The sequence below is a fragment of the Gopherus evgoodei genome, chromosome 10 (genome assembly GCF_007399415.2).
Source record: "Gopherus evgoodei ecotype Sinaloan lineage chromosome 10, rGopEvg1_v1.p, whole genome shotgun sequence".
Taxonomy (NCBI): Eukaryota; Metazoa; Chordata; order Testudines; family Testudinidae; genus Gopherus; species Gopherus evgoodei.
Window position 1 is genome coordinate 23,640,664 of NC_044331.1, and position 20,847 is coordinate 23,661,510.

The 20,847-nt window shown below is 38.2% G+C and overlaps 1 protein-coding gene across 4 annotated transcripts in view; it reads right to left on the minus strand.

The window, feature by feature from the left end:
* Nucleotides 1-20,847, minus strand: part of MYO5C (myosin VC) — a 59,071-nt gene that overhangs the window by 36,248 nt on the left and 1,976 nt on the right. For 3 of the 4 annotated variants that reach the window (XM_030577447.1, XM_030577450.1, XM_030577449.1), the window contains exons 2-13: nucleotides 12,972-13,082; nucleotides 11,380-11,545; nucleotides 10,912-11,056; nucleotides 10,307-10,463; nucleotides 8,118-8,261; nucleotides 5,268-5,349; nucleotides 4,240-4,347; nucleotides 3,598-3,704; nucleotides 2,472-2,737; nucleotides 1,347-1,428; nucleotides 987-1,127; nucleotides 274-399 (exon numbers count right to left, since the gene is read on the minus strand). In XM_030577447.1, coding sequence (XP_030433307.1) covers nucleotides 274-399; nucleotides 987-1,127; nucleotides 1,347-1,428; nucleotides 2,472-2,737; nucleotides 3,598-3,704; nucleotides 4,240-4,347; nucleotides 5,268-5,349; nucleotides 8,118-8,261; nucleotides 10,307-10,463; nucleotides 10,912-11,056; nucleotides 11,380-11,545; nucleotides 12,972-13,082 — 1,635 coding nt within the window. Of the gene's footprint in view, nucleotides 1-273; nucleotides 400-986; nucleotides 1,128-1,346; nucleotides 1,429-2,471; nucleotides 2,738-3,597; nucleotides 3,705-4,239; nucleotides 4,348-5,267; nucleotides 5,350-8,117; nucleotides 8,262-10,306; nucleotides 10,464-10,911; nucleotides 11,057-11,379; nucleotides 11,546-12,971; nucleotides 13,083-20,847 lie in introns of those variants that run through there. The other variant, XM_030577448.1, reaches the window with a different exon arrangement.

A 20,847-nucleotide genomic window follows, 5' to 3' on the forward strand; every position in this document is an offset into this window, starting at 1 on the left:
GCCCCGCACCCCAGCCCCCTGAGTCAGCCCCAGCCACTGCAGAAGTCACAGAGGTCACAAAATCATGGAATCTGTGACTTTCATGACCTCTGTGACAGACATGCAGCCTTACCCATAGCTAATAAATATATGATAAAATAATAATGTATATTGAATACAGCTTATAAAGATGGCACATGTATATTTTACTGTATTATTTCACCATTTTTCAACCAGCATAACATTCAGCAAGGAAAAAAATCTATTAAAATGTAAATAGAATTGTACACCTACCTTATCAGCAAAGTGCTGGATGATAAAAGATATATTTGACATTTTGGGCTTTTGAAAGAAGGGGTTCTTGTTGATATAGTTATTATACAGCTTTTGAAGCCAATTTTCATCAGTCCCCTGAGGTAACTATAAAAAAGCAAGCTGTGAGGCTGTTTAATAAAATACGGTTGGAATGTTAACAATGACGAAGCTACTTACTACCAATAAATGCTATTCAAGCAACAGATATACAGTGTGTTGTGATGATAAACAGCATCTGAGTTTTAAGCTCTTTCAGAATAGGCAGAAATTCCCTTGGGAAAACCATTATAAGAAGAAAGAGAGTCCTATAAAGCAGCCCTGGTACATAACCTGAGAAAGTTCTGTGGGCAGGCAGACCTCCCTGCCATGAACACTGCTCCCTGTTCTGGAAGGGCAGTGGCAACATAATTCCAAATGAGGCATAATTTAGCTGCCCAAGAGATCTACGACAATCAGGCCAAGAGAATGGTATTGGGTTAATCACTTGGGTTGATCAGTAACTTTTTACCATCCTGCCTGCCGTGCTTGGAGCAGCAGAAAAGCTAGAGTCGCCCCTGACTTCATCAGCAAGGTGGTCATCTTCTTAATTTAAAAGGAATTAGAATACGGTTTAAACCACAAATTCTGCCTGAAACACAACCTGCAGAAAATGTTTTCATACCAGTTCATAAACATAAAATTTTAAAAATTACCAAGCACTCTTCATCTAGCAGCTCTAAAATGCCCATTTTAGCTTCAATAAGGTCAATGACTGGTTGGTTGTCATAAAAGTCTATAAGAGTCCATGGGATGTTTTCCTTCATATACTCCTCTTGTTCAAGTTTAAAGACATGCTATTAATGAAAAATGTCAACATTATGAAAAGCACATGTTAATAACTCAGGAACAAAATACAAGCATTTGGAAAACAACGGTAAGGTAAAATATTTGTGTAACATGCACTAAAATATAGTTCTGAAATATAAGAAAATCTCTTTTCTAAGTATTGCTAATCTTTACCAAAAAAAGACACCAATCAACACATACAGCTGCAGCAAAATATACATACATACCAGGTTAAATTGTTGTTGCAGTTTTTCATTAGCATAATTGATGCAAAACTGCTCAAAACTGTTCACATCAAAAGTTTCAAATCTGAAATACATTTTAAAAATTAGGGGAAGATATTATTAAATAGGAAAAAAAATACATGATCACTTAAAAATGAGTGCTAATGTCTCTATGGGACTTGGAGAGAAACTGGTTGCTTATAAGTAAATTACTTCCTAAACTTTCCGTTTCTTAGCAGCGGTCTACACTTATGGTGGTCTGTACAGTACAGACATTGCATGCCCAGCTAGCCTGGGTATAAACAGCAGAGTAGATGGTGAGGCACTGCTTAACTGAGTAGAGTGTCCTACATGCCTGAACTCTATGCAATATAACCTACACAGCTCTCTACACGCTCAAGCAGAGCCTCCGATGTCTACACTGCTATTTTTAACCCTATTTTTAGCAGTGTAGTGTCCTGCTGCCAGAGAGCCTTTCCCCTCCGCAGCGAAAGATTCCAGCAGCAGGGAAAGTCTCCTCTCCTCACTGCCTCCTCCTTCCAGAACCTTGCCCTGCTGCCTCCCACTGCTGGAAACTTTCACTGCCCCACATAGCTACACACCACAGTGAGAGTGGACACAGCCTGCCTTTCACTGCATTATGAAGCTACATGTACTCTACACACCGCTGCAAGTGAAGGCAAGGTCTTAGACATAATAACCAAAGCCCTGGTGTGCAATGGGGCTGCTCTGTGTTGCAATGGTGGAACAAAGCAACCCTAAAGCTAATGTATCCAGCCATCAGAGGAGCATCAACCCATCTCAAAGTGACAATAGAACTTTAAATTGATTTATCCAAATTTACTTCTGATAAGGTGAATATCAAAGACCAATGGCCTAAGATGTACTAAATCCCAGATCAAATGTCACCTTGAGAGACAGATATTGATATTCATCAAAATAAGAAGTTCCCATTGCCCTTCATGCAAAAGATTTTATGGCACAGAAGACTGCATCCTTTTGATTAAATGGATACCAATTCATTGTAGGAAATGCATCATATTTCCCAGATATGTAGGAATAAGAACTGGAAAACAGAGGAGAGTTGTATCATCTGAAAAAAATTTTTTTCACCAGAGATAATCTTACCCATAAATGTCCAAAACACCAATAAAAGTGTGCTGCTTTCCAGAAAAATGCAAAGCTTTGTTAATTCTTTCCACAATGAAGTCAAACAGGTGAGAATAGATCTTCTTTGCCAAAGCATCCCTTGCATTAAGAGCTTGGAGTTTTGTCATAGGCTTTATTACAGTCTCTGAGGTAGTGATAATTTTTCGGTGGCACAACCATTGTGCCACTTTGTCATTGTCTAAATCCAGAAGTTCACAGAATATATTGAGATGTTTATCCTCCAGCTTTAAAGAAGAAAAATAAACATTACTAGATCTTATGAAAGGTTGTAACTAATGGATTATTACTAAGGCTAAGATTTTGTCATGGCTCCATTGAACTCAATGGGAACCCTTGCCACCAACTTCATTGGGGTTGGGATTTCAACCTATGATTGGTGGTTTGGTTTAATTGGTTTTTAATAACACAGGCACTTCTTACACAGGCAAAACTCTTGCTGATGTCAATAGACATTTTTCTAGAGTAAGCACTGCTGAAGAGGACCATTTTATACAACCAGGGATGGACCAATTAAACTGCGCCTCATATGGGCTGGGGACAGCATAAGTGGCTTTAACCTGTCTTATGGTTTCCCTGACCTTGGGATCACCAAGTGCTGGTGTGGTCCCATTGCACAAATCTGAATGGCCTTGAGGCCGACCTGTTTTGCAGAGGCTGCAAACAACCCCAAGGGGTCATTCCAGCAGCTGGGGATCAGTTGGATGCAGGGACATCTCAGCCACACACAATTCCTTTGCTCAGCCCCTTTATGCCATGAGTGAGGAAGGGGGGTGGCATAATCACCACCACCATGCTTCTATACCAGCTGAGGATTCTGCTAGGCAGGGGGAATCCTGAAGTGGCCTTAGTTTGCCCAGTTTATGGCTGCTTTATGCACCCCACACTTGAGACCAAAGTCTTTTTTACACAGAGTCTTGGCAAAGAAAGCTCACAAAGTAGGATGTCCCAAGACAGCCTGTAACACAGAGATAAAGGAAGGACCTGATAGGTAGCTGGGGAAGATATGAAAGGACTGGCAATGACCCACCAAATAAAAAACAAAACAAAACAATTATTCAAATATTTGAATGAGCGAATGTCTTACACTGACTGAAGATTTTTCATCACCAACAGCTGTCATTTGCACATTGCCTAAGTGCAGGATGGCCGCCAGTATTTTAAAAACATCCATCTGAAAATCCTCCTTCAGACCTTAAAAAAATCCCTATTCATTTGAAATACTCAAAGCAATAAAAACATCCATTAATAAAAAGCATAATCTAGGAATACTTGCAATACTGTATATAATTATTAGCGATTCTATAAGGACTTGGTGAAGACACTGCTGCCTGCTGTGCAGAGCTATAAATCTGCCCTCCCCATCCCCAGAGAAGTAATTAGGGTGCTGCAGGGACAGTTACGCTTTGCCCTTCGATTGATCACACAAGAGGGTAGGAAGATTCCTTACTCCCTTTCCTCCACTGCCTGCCAGCCTGAGGCCTAGTCAGACTCTAGCTCTCAGTAATTTATACCACTAACAATGAAGACTAATTGCTAATAGCCAGTTGATGTTGCCAAGTCCCATCAAAGCAAATAGCAAAACAGTAGTGCCACAAACAAATTCCGCAGGTAGCTACTACATATACTCCCTAGTTTTTTCTCACAAACTTGTTTATCATTGGTCATTTCAGAGCCAAGCTCACTTTGCTAAATTTATCAACATGTGTTGCCAAGTATTCTCATTTACCTAGCAGAGTGAATGTCTTCTGGGTCTCCATCATATCTGCTCTGTCATCGACTCCTTCGATAACAGTGTTGCCACCCATTCTTGTATAATTAAATTCTTCTGCATGCCCTACAGATGAAAAGTAAAACTTATAACAATTAATGTACTTGGTAGTGGGACAGAGAGTCTTTCATCAATAAGTCAGTAGATATGAATGAAAATGGAGTGAAAGCTCTTGCCATCTGATAGTTCTTCTAAAATGAGCTCCTAGTCTTAGTGTACTTCCGAAACAAACAGGAATCCACATAACAAAACCAATACAACTGACACTAACTGGCACCCCTTTTGGAAATCTAACAGAGGGCGAAGGATTGATTGGTAGGGAGATGAACTACCATTTTATGCTTGAGGCTGGGTCTCCAGATTGCAGTTTAAGCGCACATGGAGCTTTTACCATGTCATTGCTCTGTGAAAGAAGCCTTCACTCCCCAGGACTGTCAATATGAAATCATTCACAAGCATATTCACTAAATAAAGTGTTAAGAGTGTGATTTTCAAAGACCCCTAAGAACCTGATCCTGCACCTCTAAAGTTACTGGAAAAACTCTGCCACTGACTACAGTAAGAAGGCTCAAACCCTAGGCAACTTAGAGTAGGTCTACTCTGCGATGAAAAACCCGTGGCACCAAGTCTCAGAACCTGGGTCAGCTGATTCAGGTTCACGGGGCTCAGGCTATGGGGCTAAAAATTGCAGTGCCTGGGCCCTGAGACTCACCCCTCTCATGAAGTCGCAGGCTCTAGCCTGAGCCCAAATGTCTACACTGCAATTTTATAACCATGGAGTAGGAGGCCCATGAGCCTGAGACAGCTGACACAGGCCAGCCGCAGTCATGTCATGGGACTTTTATTGCGGTGTGGACATCACGCTGCACAGGTCCCACTGAAAGTCAATAAGATTTGTGCTCTAAGACACTTAGGGCTCTTGAAAATCCTACCCTCAAAATGTAACACTGCAAAGGTGAAGAATAGTTTACTTTCTTGAGACACACCCAATTTAAGATGCTTAAATTCTGGTTGCAGAGCAGAAGCACACAGCTGGTAGAATATGTGGTAATTTCGTTCATTCTCTGACTGCAAATGAAAGAAAAGAAAACCATGATACTGGAGAAAGAAAAATAAACACGGAAAACATTTGGTATTTGACTATAATTGTAGAAGAGTGAATGATTATCCAAAGTGTAAATTCTATTGCAATCTAGTTTGAGTCAAACATTGTCTATGCTAAAACGGACATGTTTTTAAATTCAGCAAGCGCCTTGGCTGTGACAAAACCAAGTGCGCTTCCTCTCCAAAGCCCATGTCCGTGTACAGAGTTCTTTGCCAAAACTGTTAATTTAATAATTGAGTCAGTTAAAAAACTAACAAGGGCTGGCAAATATAGCAATGTACACTGCTTCCTTTGGGAGCGCTAACAAACACTATTCACGGAAAGTGGAAAGCTCTCAAAACTATTTTTAATAACCTTCTGTTAGATAACAGATGTACAGAGGTAGCTGTTCTGAATATCTGAGAAGTTATAAACATAACTACAAGCAAGCAGTACATTTTGTTGTGTGTTTTTGTAAAAAACAGAACAAAAAACAAGAAAAAAAACTAACCAACCACCAGATATTTTCCATTCTATTTTAGCACCATTATTTCACAATACAATAATGACTGACACATAATTAGACCCTGATCCTGCAAACACATAAAACACACATTTAACGTTACATATATCAGAGAGAGGTGAAATAGATTCATAAGTGTTTGCAGGATCAGAGCCTTAGAAAAATAGGTTAAATAAGATTCCACAATGATACAATTTTTGCATCTCAAAGTTTAGTGTTAACCACAACCTGTTTTGTTAATTTAACCTTGAAAGGATTTCACCTATCATGTAAAAACAACAAGGAGTCCCTGTGGCACCTCAGAGACTAACAAATTTATTTGGGCATAAGCTTTTGTGGGCTAGAACCCACTTCATCAGATGCATGAAGTGGAAAATACAGGAGCAGGTACTTTCCACTTCATGCATCTGATGAAGTGGGTTCTAGCCCACGAAAGCCTATGCCCAAATAAATGTGTTAGTCTCTGAGGTGCCACAGGGACTCCTTGTTGTTTTTGCTGATACAGACTAACACGGCTACCACTCTGAAACTTGTCACCTATTAAGTGTTACTGAAAAAAGTTTGTTTCCAATGTGCTTCTGGCTTTATCAGGGCAAATAAAAAAAAATCCATCTGATCATTTAAGGTATCTAAAATTAATGAGATCTTTGTTCACTTATATCTAACTTTTATTATAAGAGAAGAATTTGATTATGCCACCCTGAACAAACAACATGGCTTCCCAAAGTGGGAAGTGGAAGTTTTGCTAACCAAGTTGCCAAAATCTCATTTTGGATAGAAGTTTTCTAACATTGTTGTAGCTTGGACAGTGCTCAAATTATTCAGTTTAGAGAGCAGTCTAAGTATTTAAATAGCTCAGCGCCACAGTACTTGAGAGGGTTCAAAGTATCTACTTTCATCTTCCACTTAAACCTGTTCAAATAAGTGACTTAATCTAGCCAAGTCTCCAATGTGAGAACTTGAAATTTGAGAATGAAGCAACACAGGTTTTGCTAGGGGAAAATAAGTTACATTACGGTTTGCTGTGCCATCTAAACTAACTGAACAAAAGGAATAATCTTAATTTCAGTTAAGTAAACCTGCAGGAAAATTTTCAAATGCCTCAGCTTCATTTCCACTGTGTATTCTGATATCCTGAACATTGTTTCTTAAACAATGCAAATACAACACAGCCCATGTACATTCATTCCTTCTCTCGCAAGAGTCAGCTCTAAACCACAATCTGAAATATAGAATTTCAAAATCCACACAAGCCACGTAGTAAATTCTCATTTTTATGCCACTATTAGGAAAGACTCAAAATGGCCTCTCTGGGCAATGGGGCTTAATGTACTGCACAGAGCAGTTGATCCTCTAACTCCTCCTCCTCCTCCTCCCTTGGCCCTGCCCCATCTTGGCCGCATGGAGCAGACATATTTTTGTGGCTTGGAGAGGGAAAAAACAACAGTGTGGGGATATTGGTGGCAACATAATGTCTCACTAATTTTTTTCCCTGTGAGATCAGAGCCTTTCTGCTCTCCTCCATATGGTGTAAGCAGAGAAGAAATATGCCATATATATTCATTCATAAGCCAAATATTTTTGGTAAAAAAGTGACACATCAAAGAGTGGTGGTTGGCTTATAAACCGGTCTACACCAAAATTTGATGATTTTAAAAACTCTATGGAATCATTGAATTGAATATCTAATACATTGTCATTTTGTTTACCTGGAGCATCTGCAGGCATGGAGTCCCTTGGTTCCCTGTGGCCATGGTTCGCCGTTCCTAGCCAGTGGGAGCTGTGGGAAGTGGCTCCCATTGTCTGGGAACGACAAATCGCGGACACTGGGAGCTGAAGGGCTCCGTGCCTGTGAACGCTCCAGGTAAACAAAAAGGCCAGGACCACTAGTAGCTTACCCTAATGGGTCAGGAGCCAAAGTTGGCCAAACCCTGAAATATACGGTCAGCTTATGAAAGGGTCATACAGTTTTTGCTATTTTTACCTAACCATCTTGGGGGTCAGCTTATAAACAAACCGGCTAATGAACAAGTATATATGGTGTGTGTGTGTGTATATATTATATAAAAAAACATAGGTCTCCGATTCCAAACAAAAAGGTATACACTAAGATTAATACAAATTATGCAATACTTCACTCACCTCTTTTAGTATAATGCTAACAAAGTTAAAAGAGTTGTACAACAGTGATTTCAACGAAGGTGGCTTTTTAAACTTTATTTCACTTACCTGAAAGACAACTCTGGATTTCTCAAGCAGGTACGTCCTCATGTTGGCTCCAGTGATTTGGTGTCTCTGATCAAAACTGATTTCAGTGTACTTCCCGAACCGACTGCTATTATCGTTGCGTGTGGTTTTCGCATTGCCTACAGCCTATGAACATGGTGAACCTCTTTAATGCCCAAACAGTTTGTGTCAACGGAATCATTCATGCTGTCCAGTTTTCAAATGTGAACATTAAAGAAGAGTAACTCTCTCAAAACATGACTTAGATGCATAAAATGTCCAAAGTTTTATGTGCCTAATGATCAATCCGAACATCCAGAGATGAGATTTAGATGTTCTATTATGAGGCCCAAGTCTGGAAATTAGGCTCAGAGTCTCTAGACAAATAATGTAACATGCATATATTAAATGCAATTCTATACAAACTAAGCATTAAAATAAGTCTCCCTTGTGGATTGGGAGTCTCAACCTTTTTCTATCCACAACTACAAACCACCCACTACTTTTCCTACTGTAACCATATATCCAAGAATCTTTCCTGCTGTTGCAGACAAAATAATAACACAACCCCCACATACTGCAATATACAAACATTTGTTTATTTTTCAAAAGTTCTTTGTGACCGTGTGTGTGTGTCGATTTGAAAATTTACATTTCAAATATACATAAAGATAAAGGCAAACATTTTCAAGTTTGGATTCCAAAATATAGAACCTAAATAAAGTGGCCAGATTTTCAGAGGTGTTGAGATTCTAGTCTCACTCAGAAATTAAAGAGAGATGTGGGTGCTCAGAACTTCCGAAAAATCAGACCTGTGATTTGGATGACTTAATATGGACTTTTATCTGCCATCACCTAGACTGAGTTCAAGATCACCTACAATTATACATTAATGCCCACATTAGATAGTGCTGTTGCCAAGTTATTACAGATGGTTCCAGTCAGAAAAGAAGGAATTTCGTTTTTGAAAAAGTGGTTAAAGGAGAAGATGGTGACATGAAAAGTGTGACAGCACAAAACTGCAATAAAACAATAAGTATAGCCCACTGGATAGTTGTATACATTATACTCAATACTTCACATATGCAAGAAAATTAAACATTTGTGACATGGAAAAAAGTGCACATATACGTCTGTCAAAACTGTCCTACTCAGATCTGCACCTTAGAGCTGAGAACATGAGAAGCTAGCATGAAACCTCCAAACTTAATTACCAGCTTGGATCTGATATCACTGCCACCAGCCAGAATTCCAGTGTCTGGCTCACTCTGGTCTCCCCAAAACCTTCCCTGGGGAACCCCCAAGACTCAGATGCCCTGAGTCTCACCACAAAGGGAAATAACCCACTTTCCTTCTCCCTCTTCCCCTCCATGTGTTCCCTCCCTGGGTTCCTGGAGAGATATACAGATTCAAGCTCCGTGAATCTAAACAAAGGGATTCCACCCTCCCTGCTTCAAGTCCTTGAAACACAAGTACCAAGAGATCAAATCTCTCTCCCCCCTCACCCAGAGGGTATGCAAAGTCAGGCTTAGTAATCTAACACAAAGAGATTTTCCCCCTCCCTTTGTTTCTTAGCCTTAACAAGTGAAAAACACTCAAACAGGTCTTAAAAAGAAAGCTTTATATAAAAAGAAAGAAAAAGGACATAAAATTGGTCTCTGTATCAAGGTGACAATATACAGGGTCAATTGCTTAAAGGAAAAAATGAATAAACAGCCTTATCCAAAAAGAATACGATTTAACACATTCCAGCGACTACACACATGTAAATACAAAAAAAACAATATAAACCTATTGTCTTACTATCCTTGTACTTACAACTTGGAAACAGAAGATTAGAAAGCCTGGAGATAGAAAGATCACTCTCAGAGCCGAGAGGGTCACCGAACCAAGACAAAGAACAAAGAACTCACACCCAAAACTTCTCTCCACCCAGATTTGAAAAAGTCTTGTTTCCTGATTGGTCCTCTGGTCAGAACATTAACCCTTAGCTATCTGTTTATGACAACGTTGAATATTTTTGATGTAGCAGAGCATGTCACAGAACTGGGCTCTTAAAATGCATGTAATTTACTAAGAGTTACTTGAATACCTGGAATGCTCATTGACTTCTACTATAGGAGCTCAGCAGCTTTCAGGATTCAGACTTTAATGAACATAAAGCCCCTTTACTTATACATCCTTAAATTTACCTCTGTTATTGGATTGGATGCCAGTACTTTATCCTCCACATGCACATTGCTGTTTGACTTACTGACTGTGGCAAAATATCTCATTGCATATCTAGCAGACACAGTTTTTCCAGCTCCTGATTCTCCACTGACTATAACAGATTGATTCCTGTTGTTTCTAAAACAGAACGATAAGAAGGAGATTTTAAATATCTTGCTAGTCTAAAAATATATATGGAGTAAATGTTATTGTGACCAGCACCACTGCCAGCTTTCATATTCTCCTTGGTCTTTTGGCCACTCCTGTTTTGTTTGTCCCCTGCAGGCTGTAGTCAACACAAATCACTGAGCTAGGACCACCTCTGTCCTTTTCCCGTGACAGGTATTAAGAAGGGGGTGTAAGTTCCAGAAACTCTTTACCCCTCAGCACCTCTCCGCAGAGGTTACAAGGTTCTCTTCTCTTTGAGGGTGGTCTGCTTGAAATTATCCAGACAAAAGGAATCTTAGCTGCTTGGACATTTACAAAACAAAAGTCAATCAATGTAACAAAATAATAGTATTTGCCACGAGATTTCTAAATTATATTTTAGAAGAAACAACTGTTAAACAATGAAAACATATAGTACCTTGCCATTTGTTTGTAAGCCTCTTCTGCCACAGCAAATATATGTGGATCCATATCCCCCATGTTCTGCCCACTATATGCATGGATAATGGCATCCCCATATATTGGCAACTGTTTATAGGGGTTCATTGCAACCAAAATGATTCCTATGAAAAAATAAACAGTACAAAGTCAGATGTATCATCTCATTTTCTACAATACCTAACAAAAGGTAAGGTATTGAAAACTAGTAACCACAACTAAATTGCTGTGTAGTAAAAGTATTCCTATCTGAACTAATCACTACTCAGAGGCCTGACCACGGGATCAGTCCTTACTCATGCATAAATCACCCTGGCTTCAAGAAACTTAATTAACAGATTTCAGGAAAACACAATTCTGATCCTATTGCACTTTCAGCAGCAAAGATTTAAACTTTTTAAAATTTTAGTTTAATCATTTATCTGAAACCCTGGGTGTCTTTACGTACCACTATAAGTGTAGATAAGTTTTGACTCCACAAAACGAACTTTAAGATTGTGTAGAACAGCAGGTTCATGGAGATAGCTAAGTGCTGTGAGGTCATTTTCACCAACAAGTATGTCAGGATTTCGTAGAGGTGGCAAAGGTGCTGGATCAACAGGGTAATTCAATTCCTGACAATACAAATTACATGAAATGCATGTGTAAATACATATTGAACTTTTTGGCTACCTTTGTCTTAACTGTTGCATGGATGATGGATCAGTATCTGATCTTGCATTCCGTGAACACCAGTTAACTTCCAATGACATCCATGGTCATTTTAGTGTACAAGGAATGCAAGATGGGGCCCCTCAATGTCTCATAAAAATAAAGATTTATTTCCTCTCTCTCGAATATATTGTACTGAAACATACCAAGTTTTTTTTACATGAAGCCTCTTCAATCAATACAGAGAATGAGAGGTTTAATTTAAACATAAAAACTCTGCAGTATTTTAAACACAATTTAGGGAGCATGAGTGTAGCCGGAGTGTCTTTTGCCCAGCTGTCCCAGGTGCTGGAATAGCCTATGGTCTTACGGGAAGCTGGTCTTAAGTTAGCTTCTAAAGACAGTTCTAGCTTATCACAAACCTTTGACTAGGTGGGGAACATAAAGATGAGATAAAGTTACCTTTTCATTCCCCACTAAGTCCTAAAAAATCTGGGCCCTAATCTTCAAAGTCCTCTGTGGGATTGACCCAAATAACCCAAGAAAGGCCCTGGTTCTATATGATCATGTCCCTGCATGACAGCTACCTTCTATTGGAACAATGGAACTGTTATCCTGAAGAGTGACGTGTGTGCAGGAGAGGCAACTGGCTCATGATTGTGGAACGTGCTTCTCAAAGAACTCAGAATAACCCTGGTCCTCACTGCCCTTTGAAAAAAATGTAACCCCCCCCCCACTTTTCTGACCTATATTTCCCTCAATAATTCATCTTATATCACAATTTTTAAAAAGTAGTCCTTATAAAATGGGGAAAGGAAAGAAAAACATAGTCATCTTCTTGTGTTCACAAACAAATTTGTAAGCTGCACAGATACCAAGGTGATGGGTGCAGTAAAACAACTTACAAAGAGCTTCACTCCCAGCTCTATCTTTGCACCTCAGACAATCAGAGAAACATGCAATAACATTCTCAGGCTAGGGAGGTGTTCACGATGTATTTTGGAAAAAAGTAGTGTCACAAATTAGCAGTTCATAACAGTGTGGTTCTGCTGTATGTGTACTACAAATCATACACTAAAGCAATGAGTTTACAAAAAAATTATGGACAAGCTCCTCAGCTAACACCATAATTGGCATAGTTCCTTTTTCCCTTGTCAGTGCAATGGGGCATATACTGACAAGCACTGGATGCTAAAATTAAACTCTTTACATTTTTTTGGGATTGCTACTTCCTGTAAAGTTTTAATGACTAGAAAATCCTAAGATTGCAAGAAAATCAAGAACATCGTACTGGCCGCAGTCAGAAACAACATACTGGACTACACAGACCAGTGATCTAATCCAGCCTCTCATTAAAAATTGAAATAACTATGTCTATTTTTTTCTTACAGTTCCATCTTCTAATAGTAGGTGAAGCACACGGTCTCCTGTTCTGTAGTTCTTTGTGATTTCAGCAGACTGCCAAACTTCTTCGTTGTCAGGGATCCAAACCCTGTTGTACTACAACAGCAGAATAAGATAAGCATTAACATAAGATAACGTCATCAGGGGTTCGTTCACCTGCACATCTACCAACGTGATATATGCCATCATGTGCCAGCAATGCCTCTCTGCCATGTACATTGGCCAAACCGGACAGTCTCTTCGCAAAAGAATAAATTGACACAAATCTGACATCAGGAATCATAACATTCAAAAACCAGTGGGAGAACACTTCAACCTCTCTGCCCACTCAGTGACAGACTTGAAGGTGGCAGTTTTGCAACAAAAAAAACTTCAAAAACAGATTCCAAAGAGAGACTGCTGAACTCGAATTAATATGCAAATTAGACAATTAACTCAGGCCTTAACAGAGACTGGGAATGGCTGGGTTATTACACTAATTGAATCCATTTCTCTATGTTAAGTTTTCCTCACACCTTCTATGGGTTATCTTAATTATCACTTCTAAAGTTTTTTTTCCCCTGCTGATGATAGCTCATCTCAATTGATTAGACTCTTCCTGTTGGTATGCATACTTCCACCTTTTCATGTTCTATGTATAAATATCTCCTGTCTGTGTGTTCCATTCTGTGCATCTGAAGAAGTGAGCTGTAGCTCACAAATGCTCATGCTGAAATAAATTTTTTAGTCTCCAAGGTGCCACAAGTACTCTTGTTCTTTTTGCGGATACAGACTAACACGGCTGCTACTCTGAAACCTATCATGAACTCTAATGCTATTTAAGGAACAGACTATCTTAAAAATACATTTTCCAGATTTTTTTTGAATGTGATCTAATAGTTAAAATACAGGACTTGGAGGCAGGACTCCTAGGTTTTATTCTTGGTTCCGCTAAGGACTTACTGCGTTACAATGGGCAAATGCCTTGTGCTTTAATTGTATTTGTAAAAGAGATATACAATGTAACTTCAATTATCCAAAGATCTCAGAAGTGCTGGCTCAACAGAGTTTCAGGTTAGGAAGGAAGCAGAGCACTCTCAGTTAAGGACACTGAAAAGAGTAAAATCATGCTTACTGCAGAAGCTCTAATTCTAAGGAGGATGCACAAGTATTACACAAGTCCAGGAGTCTTATTCTGTACGATTTACATGATCACTTCCTTAAAACCACGTAAGGGGAGATTCAACTTAGGAAACATTTTGCAAAAGAAAATACCTACGCAGTTACTTTTCTTTTTATATGATTAAGAACAAACTCCAGAGAATAATCGCTCAGGTCCTTGAAGACAGACTTCAAAGCTTGCTGGATAGTTTCCCTATTTACAGCCAGCCAGCTAGCTCCCATAAGGCCAGCTGGTTCAGCAGGAATTTTCACACTTTAGGGATTTTAGCTCAGCCCCTGAGCTAAAGTATTCTACCCTAAAAGCACCTTACGCTTGATGTGAGCTGCTGAACTGGATGTCTTTATATGTTTAAAGAACTGAACAAAATTCTTTGTAGAAGAGTTGTGAAACAATGTTTATTGAAGCGTTCTCAGCTCCTCAAAAGTAATACTGCTACTTAGGTACAAAGTATTAACAACTTGCTGTGATACCTGTATATCTTGAATATGCTTTAGTCATGAGACTAAGGGCCAAAGCAGTGCAGATGTTCCCATAGAAACACTCACTTAAAAGTATAAAACTTAAGTTATATAACAAAAGTGGAAAGAGTGTGTCCAGCTACCATCAATATAGAGTATATTCTCTCTCTGTCTCTCTAAACTACTGTATTTATTAGATAATTTCATTTAGAACCAATGCCGTTCTACATTTTTAATAAATTTCCACTGCCACTTTAAATAATTATCAAAAACCTGATTATCTGTTGTTTATATTGGAGTTTGCTCCAGCACAGACCATCTGTTCTTCCTACTGTGAAGTCATAATGTTTTGTTTATGACACCATAGTCATCTCCATAGTAACAGATTGATGTTAACCACAACAGCATTATGACTTCACTGAAAGAACAAGCAAAAACTAGCAACAGACTAGCACATCTCTTTGACAGCAACCGGGGAACAGAAATTATGTGGGAGAAGTCCTTTTGTACAAATGATCTCTGTACAAATTTGCTTCTGTGTGACTCTCTCTTTACAGCACTACTGCCTTCCTCTGCTGATTCATTTAAACTAAGAGGCATTCTGTTACCTGATTACTGCAACTAAATCACATGTGTGAAACCAGACAAGAGTTGAAACTAACCACTGACAAAACAATCAAATCTCTACTTCCACTCTGCGAGTGACATAATAAATACAGTATCATGATAGTAATCTACACTTCCATAACGTCTTCTAGCCAAGGATCCTGAAGCACTTTACAAACACGAAACACTAAAAGAATGAAGCCTCAAAATATGTCTATAGGATAGGGAACATTGTGCCCATTTCACAGATGGGATAACTGAGGCACAGAACGGTTAAGTAACTAGCCTAAGATCTCTCAAAAGGTAAGTGGCAGTGGCAAAAAATAGGATCTTGGTGCCCTATTTTCCTGCCACAGGATAAAACTCCCATCGAAGTCAATGGAAGCTCCTATATTTATGTCCTGCAGCAGACTGGTCTCCTGTTTCCTAGTGCTGTGCTTTTGCCTTTAAAGGGCACCCATCCTACTCGCCACATTAAAAAAGAGAAATAATATCAGGATAACCATTTATTTTAATAGGCCACCATAGATGACTATCAGACTTCACTAGTGGAAACCAATGCAAATGTTGAAAAATCAATACTAGTGAATGAATTTGAATAAGGAACAGCACTGATTAACGGCTTTGATATTCTGAATGCAGACTGGCTGTTCTAGTGCAGGGGAAAATGCCATTTACCCAGACTAATGATATCAATCAACATGAAATCCTGAACAATTACCAATTATTAAAAAAAAACAGGGTTCTTGCTATAATTTTCTAAACCAAACAAGCAACTTATTAGTGAAGGATAACAAAAAGGACATGCCGAAGTTTGAAATGCTAATTACATTTGAAATCATTCATTTCTAATTGCTAAACTTTCCTTTTCAAACTTTTGTATTCAGTAATTGAGCACTGACTAGATTTTACCCATTACAGAAAAAATCCTATAGCAAAGAGAGCTTTAAAGATCGGCTTTACAGTTTCATATATTAGAATTCAGATCTTGCACCTTAATAGAGTACTCATGTAATGGAATTTTTTTTTGCACTTTAGAAACTTGCTCGTTATAACATTGAGAACACAGTACGATTTTGTATGTGTAATACTTCCTACAAGTATTATTGTGCATAACAAGATAGGATGCATTCATATTCTGCATCAGACTAACATTCCAGAAATGATTAATAGATTCATAGACTCCAAGGCCAGAAGGGACCATTGTGATGATCTAGTCTGACCACCTGTATAACACAAGATCTAGAACTTCCCCAAAACAATTCCTAGAGAAGATCTTTAGAAAAAGATTCAAATTTTATTTTCAAATTGCCAGTGACGGAAAATCCACCACTACCCTCGTTAAATTGTTCCAATGGTTAATTTTCAGTTAAAATTTATCCCTTATTTTCAGTCTGAATTTGTATAGCTTCAACCTCCAGCCAGTGGCTTGCATTATACCTTTGTATGCTAGTTTGAAGAACTCATTAACAAATATTTGTTCTCCATGTAGGTAGCCTGTACTCAAGTCACCCCTTAACTTTTTCTCTGTTAAGATAAACAGATTGAGCTCCTTAAGCCTATCACTATAAGACATGTTTTCTAATCTTTTATTCATTCGCGTGGCTCTTCTTTGAATCCTCTCCAATTTATCAATATCCTTCTTTTTTCAGTTGGCTCCACTTCCCCGCTAAACCAGGCCAGTTTTTAAACCACTAATACAGATTTCTTCCTCAATTGTGAGATGGTGGCATTTTGGGCATCTAGAAAAGTGTTCTTAAACAATTTCCAGTCAGTCACATAATTTTGGTTAAATTCTTCCTTTCAGCCGATTTGGTTCATAATTATTTTCAACTTCGCGAAAATGGCCCTTTAAAGAACAAGTTTTTATTTATTTTATATATATAACTGATCTAGATTTTAATCTATTTGCACATTATAAATGTTATCAAGTCATGATCACTTGTAGCATAGCTACTACTAATTTTTAGTTTGTGTCAGTACCTCTTTATTTGTCAATATGATATGGACACCAGAATAGTAGCAATCATTTTGAAATTCTCAGCTCTAGCATTTATAGCAAAGACACACTCTTCAAAATGAAATAATACCACAGTTGACAATCTTGTTAACATCCACTGTCAGGGTTTACTTCCAGAAAATATCAGGCCTTCCCCATCCCCTGATGGTCTCTTCTACCATCCCTTTCTAAAAGGCCTCTCTCTGCCACATCCCCTTAATATAACAGTAAATAAAAATAAAAAATAGAACCATAACAAATAATGGGTGTTCTGTTAAAAAATATGCTAAAATCACTTCCATTTTGTGGTGCAGATTAAGACCATTTGTTGACTTCCTTTATCTATCTTTCTTAAAATCCTGAGGCAGGGTTTCTAAATCTTTTCCCATACTGTGTACTACATCTTAATAGAGAGAGTTTTATTCTTCCAATTTGTTATGACATAACATCCCTATGACAATTGCTGCAACTGATTATGTGGAAAAGCAACATTAATAAAGTATTTAGGCTGGTATTTGCAAAGATGTCTAAGAGAGTTAGGACCCCAATTCCTATTGAATTTTAGTGTGATCTAGATCATAACTCCTTTAGGCTCACTGGAAAATCCCAGCCATAATGCACATTTCTGTGTCTTTAATAAGTATTTTTTCCTTTGAGAAAAGAAAAGAAAAGAAAAAAAAAAAGGACAAAAAACATCACTGTCACCCTTTGCTCTTCACTTCATCTTCCCTCAGACCTGCTCTGCTTCACCCCATGTGCCTCTTTGGACAGAATATCCAGAAGAGAAACGTGCACAGAAACAATCATCATACTATTATTTTTTGTTCTTGTTTTTTAAACAGTTGTTCACAGAGACTCTGAAGTGAAATCCTGGCCTCACTGAAATCAATGACAAAACTTGCATTGACTTTAATAGAACCAAGACTTCACCCCGATACTTTTTTCCTTCTGCTACTCTGGATATACAGGTCTGTCGCATCTTACGCACATTTAACATGGACAATTTCAGCTTTACGTGGTCGGCAAAAAAGAGAAAAATAACAATTTTAATACTGTACCTATAGTGCAGGCGATTCTGCCCGTCATTACACTCAATGTAATTTTGACTATATACGCTTTTCGCTTTACGCGCTGACTGCGGAACTTAACCCCCGGCGTAAAATGCGACAGACCTGTAGTGCTCAGCTGCCTCGTTCCCACTTCCTCATGCCAATTGTCTCCTACTGTCAGTGGGTTCAAGTCCCTGTTTTCTCTCCTCCTCTTCTGTAGCACTGACCCCCCCCCCCCACAGGAGATCCATGTAGGCTGAATCCTTACTTCCAAGCTGCTTTAGAGACATCCGAGCTTTCAAAAGACCGCTAATGGGAATACTCTCTAAAATGTGACCCACAAAGGATTTTAGAACAATGGTTTTGTACCATTTTTGCTTCTATATGATACAGAAAAACATGTCTGAATTCTCCCCTTTTTCAAGTCATCTTTCCAGGATTCAGGAATAACTGGTATGAGACCATAGGTGGTGCAGCCACTTCTTTGAAGGCACTAGCTTGTTCTCCAGAATCACAATATTAATTTAAAAAAAAAAAAGTAAGTGTCTAGCTTTTATGCTGCCAAAGAAAACCTCAATAACGGGAACTGAGTGTAGACAAAGCAGAGGTAAGTCTGCAGAGAACCTGGAAAAATAGTTCTCTGAGGTGCCCCATTCATCTCAGTGAAGTGTTATCTCAGATGCCCAGGGATTATCATTTGAGAGAGAGAGGGGGTCACATGGATGCCACAAATGAGATGGTGTTTGGGAGATACCACTATTTACTCCTTTTCCTCTAATCAGGTGGTGTCCCAGGAGCCTACCAGAATTTATGGACATATTCAATCCCTCTCAAGGGGGAGTAAGCTCAAGGAGCCTCATGGAACCTACCATATTTGAATATCTGCATAATCTCACAAGTAGCATCTTATTTTGGTGACTTGCATGGACAGAGTTTATTTTGGGGGTGAAGGTCAGAAAAATACCACCACCTTTTCCCCCTGCATCTAACCTCTGGCAACTATCATCAAGAAAAACTTGATGGTACCACACATATCATTCAGTGAACATCTTTCAAACTTCCAATGCCCTTCATGAGTCTGTTTGGTGATGCCCCCCAAATAAGGAACATTTTGCATATTATTAAGATATGCAAAGTCACAGAAGTCTTTCTTGAACAACTACACGCCATAGTAGTGAAATTATTTTTGCCTAAGCAATCAAAGATAACCCCAAAATCAAACTACTGATATATGTTGATTAATAATATATATGAAGAAGAAATGTTAACTATTTTCTTGTCTTGAAATACTAGGCTAGACTTTCACTTTTATCGTTGTCACATATGTTGATTTCATGGGTATTTAAGATACTGTATACATATTTACATATGCTAAAATAGAGCATTTCAATAAATATTATTTTAACTAAACCAACAGTATTATAATCAAACTGCATAGCCTAGATTGAGCGTGATCATATGTGAGAAACTAAACTATGCTTATGTAAAGAACAAAAAAAGCATGTGACCAAAGTATTCTTCAGAAAGTGTCCCAGCAGTTCCAGGTGCCTCCATTGGTAAATGTAACCAGCCAGCTTAAGGTCAATTTAATTGAACCCTACCTTACAAGTAAACACAGAGAGTTTACTTTATTCTCCTTTAAAGTTACACCCAGTCTTCCCCCACCTGTATTACACTATGCTGGATTCAAGAATAGATTGTGTTATTTTAGCTTCTCAAAAAGAATTTTAGCCACTCAGAAAGAATTACTTATGTGCAAGTAATAAGATGAATGATTATAGTCAGTCCAGACATCTAGAGTTAAACTTGTAATGACATTATGTATTATGGCAGAACAGAGATATTTGATTATAAGTTAGTAATACACAGACATGGTGTTTACCTTAGTTATTTAAAGAAAAAAGTTAAACAGACAAATTCTTTACCATGACATTATAGTGACTGGGGAAAAAACAGGAAGTAAATTATACAAACAAAAAATTCAGTTTACATTTTGAAGAATAAATTTCCTCTTTAGCTTCATGAATGACCAATTATATTCAAAGTTTACCCCAAAGGTGAGAGAGATATTCTGTATTTCAAGGTGCTTATTTCAGAATTGAGTGAATGACTAGTTTAGCTTGTTGAGACTTCTGCATAAATAATGCCTCATACTCCCCCAAATACAATATCAAAAGTTTCAAATAAAAGTACTCTTCCATGATACCCACTTAGGGATTTTAAAGCCTACTTCAATTCACATCTATGATATCTGATAGATTATTTTTAAAAAGTTCTCTCATGTGAGGAACAAACTGCATACCCGTGGAATGAACTACATTAATTTGAATAAACAAATTAAAAACATACAGAACTATATATATGAGTATCTCTGGCCAGCGTTTAACCTAAAGATGCCCTTCCCACAGTAAGCAATAATAAATCCGTAATTCTTCTTCTATTCTATATTGAAGCAAGAAGAGATGAAATATTGTTCAAAAACTTAACTTTTCTTTTTCAAATTACATAAAAATGTTAATTGCATTCCTATGTGTCCTATAGAGCTGTATACTGATATAGCCTGTATCCTGCTCCTTAGATGCTGATT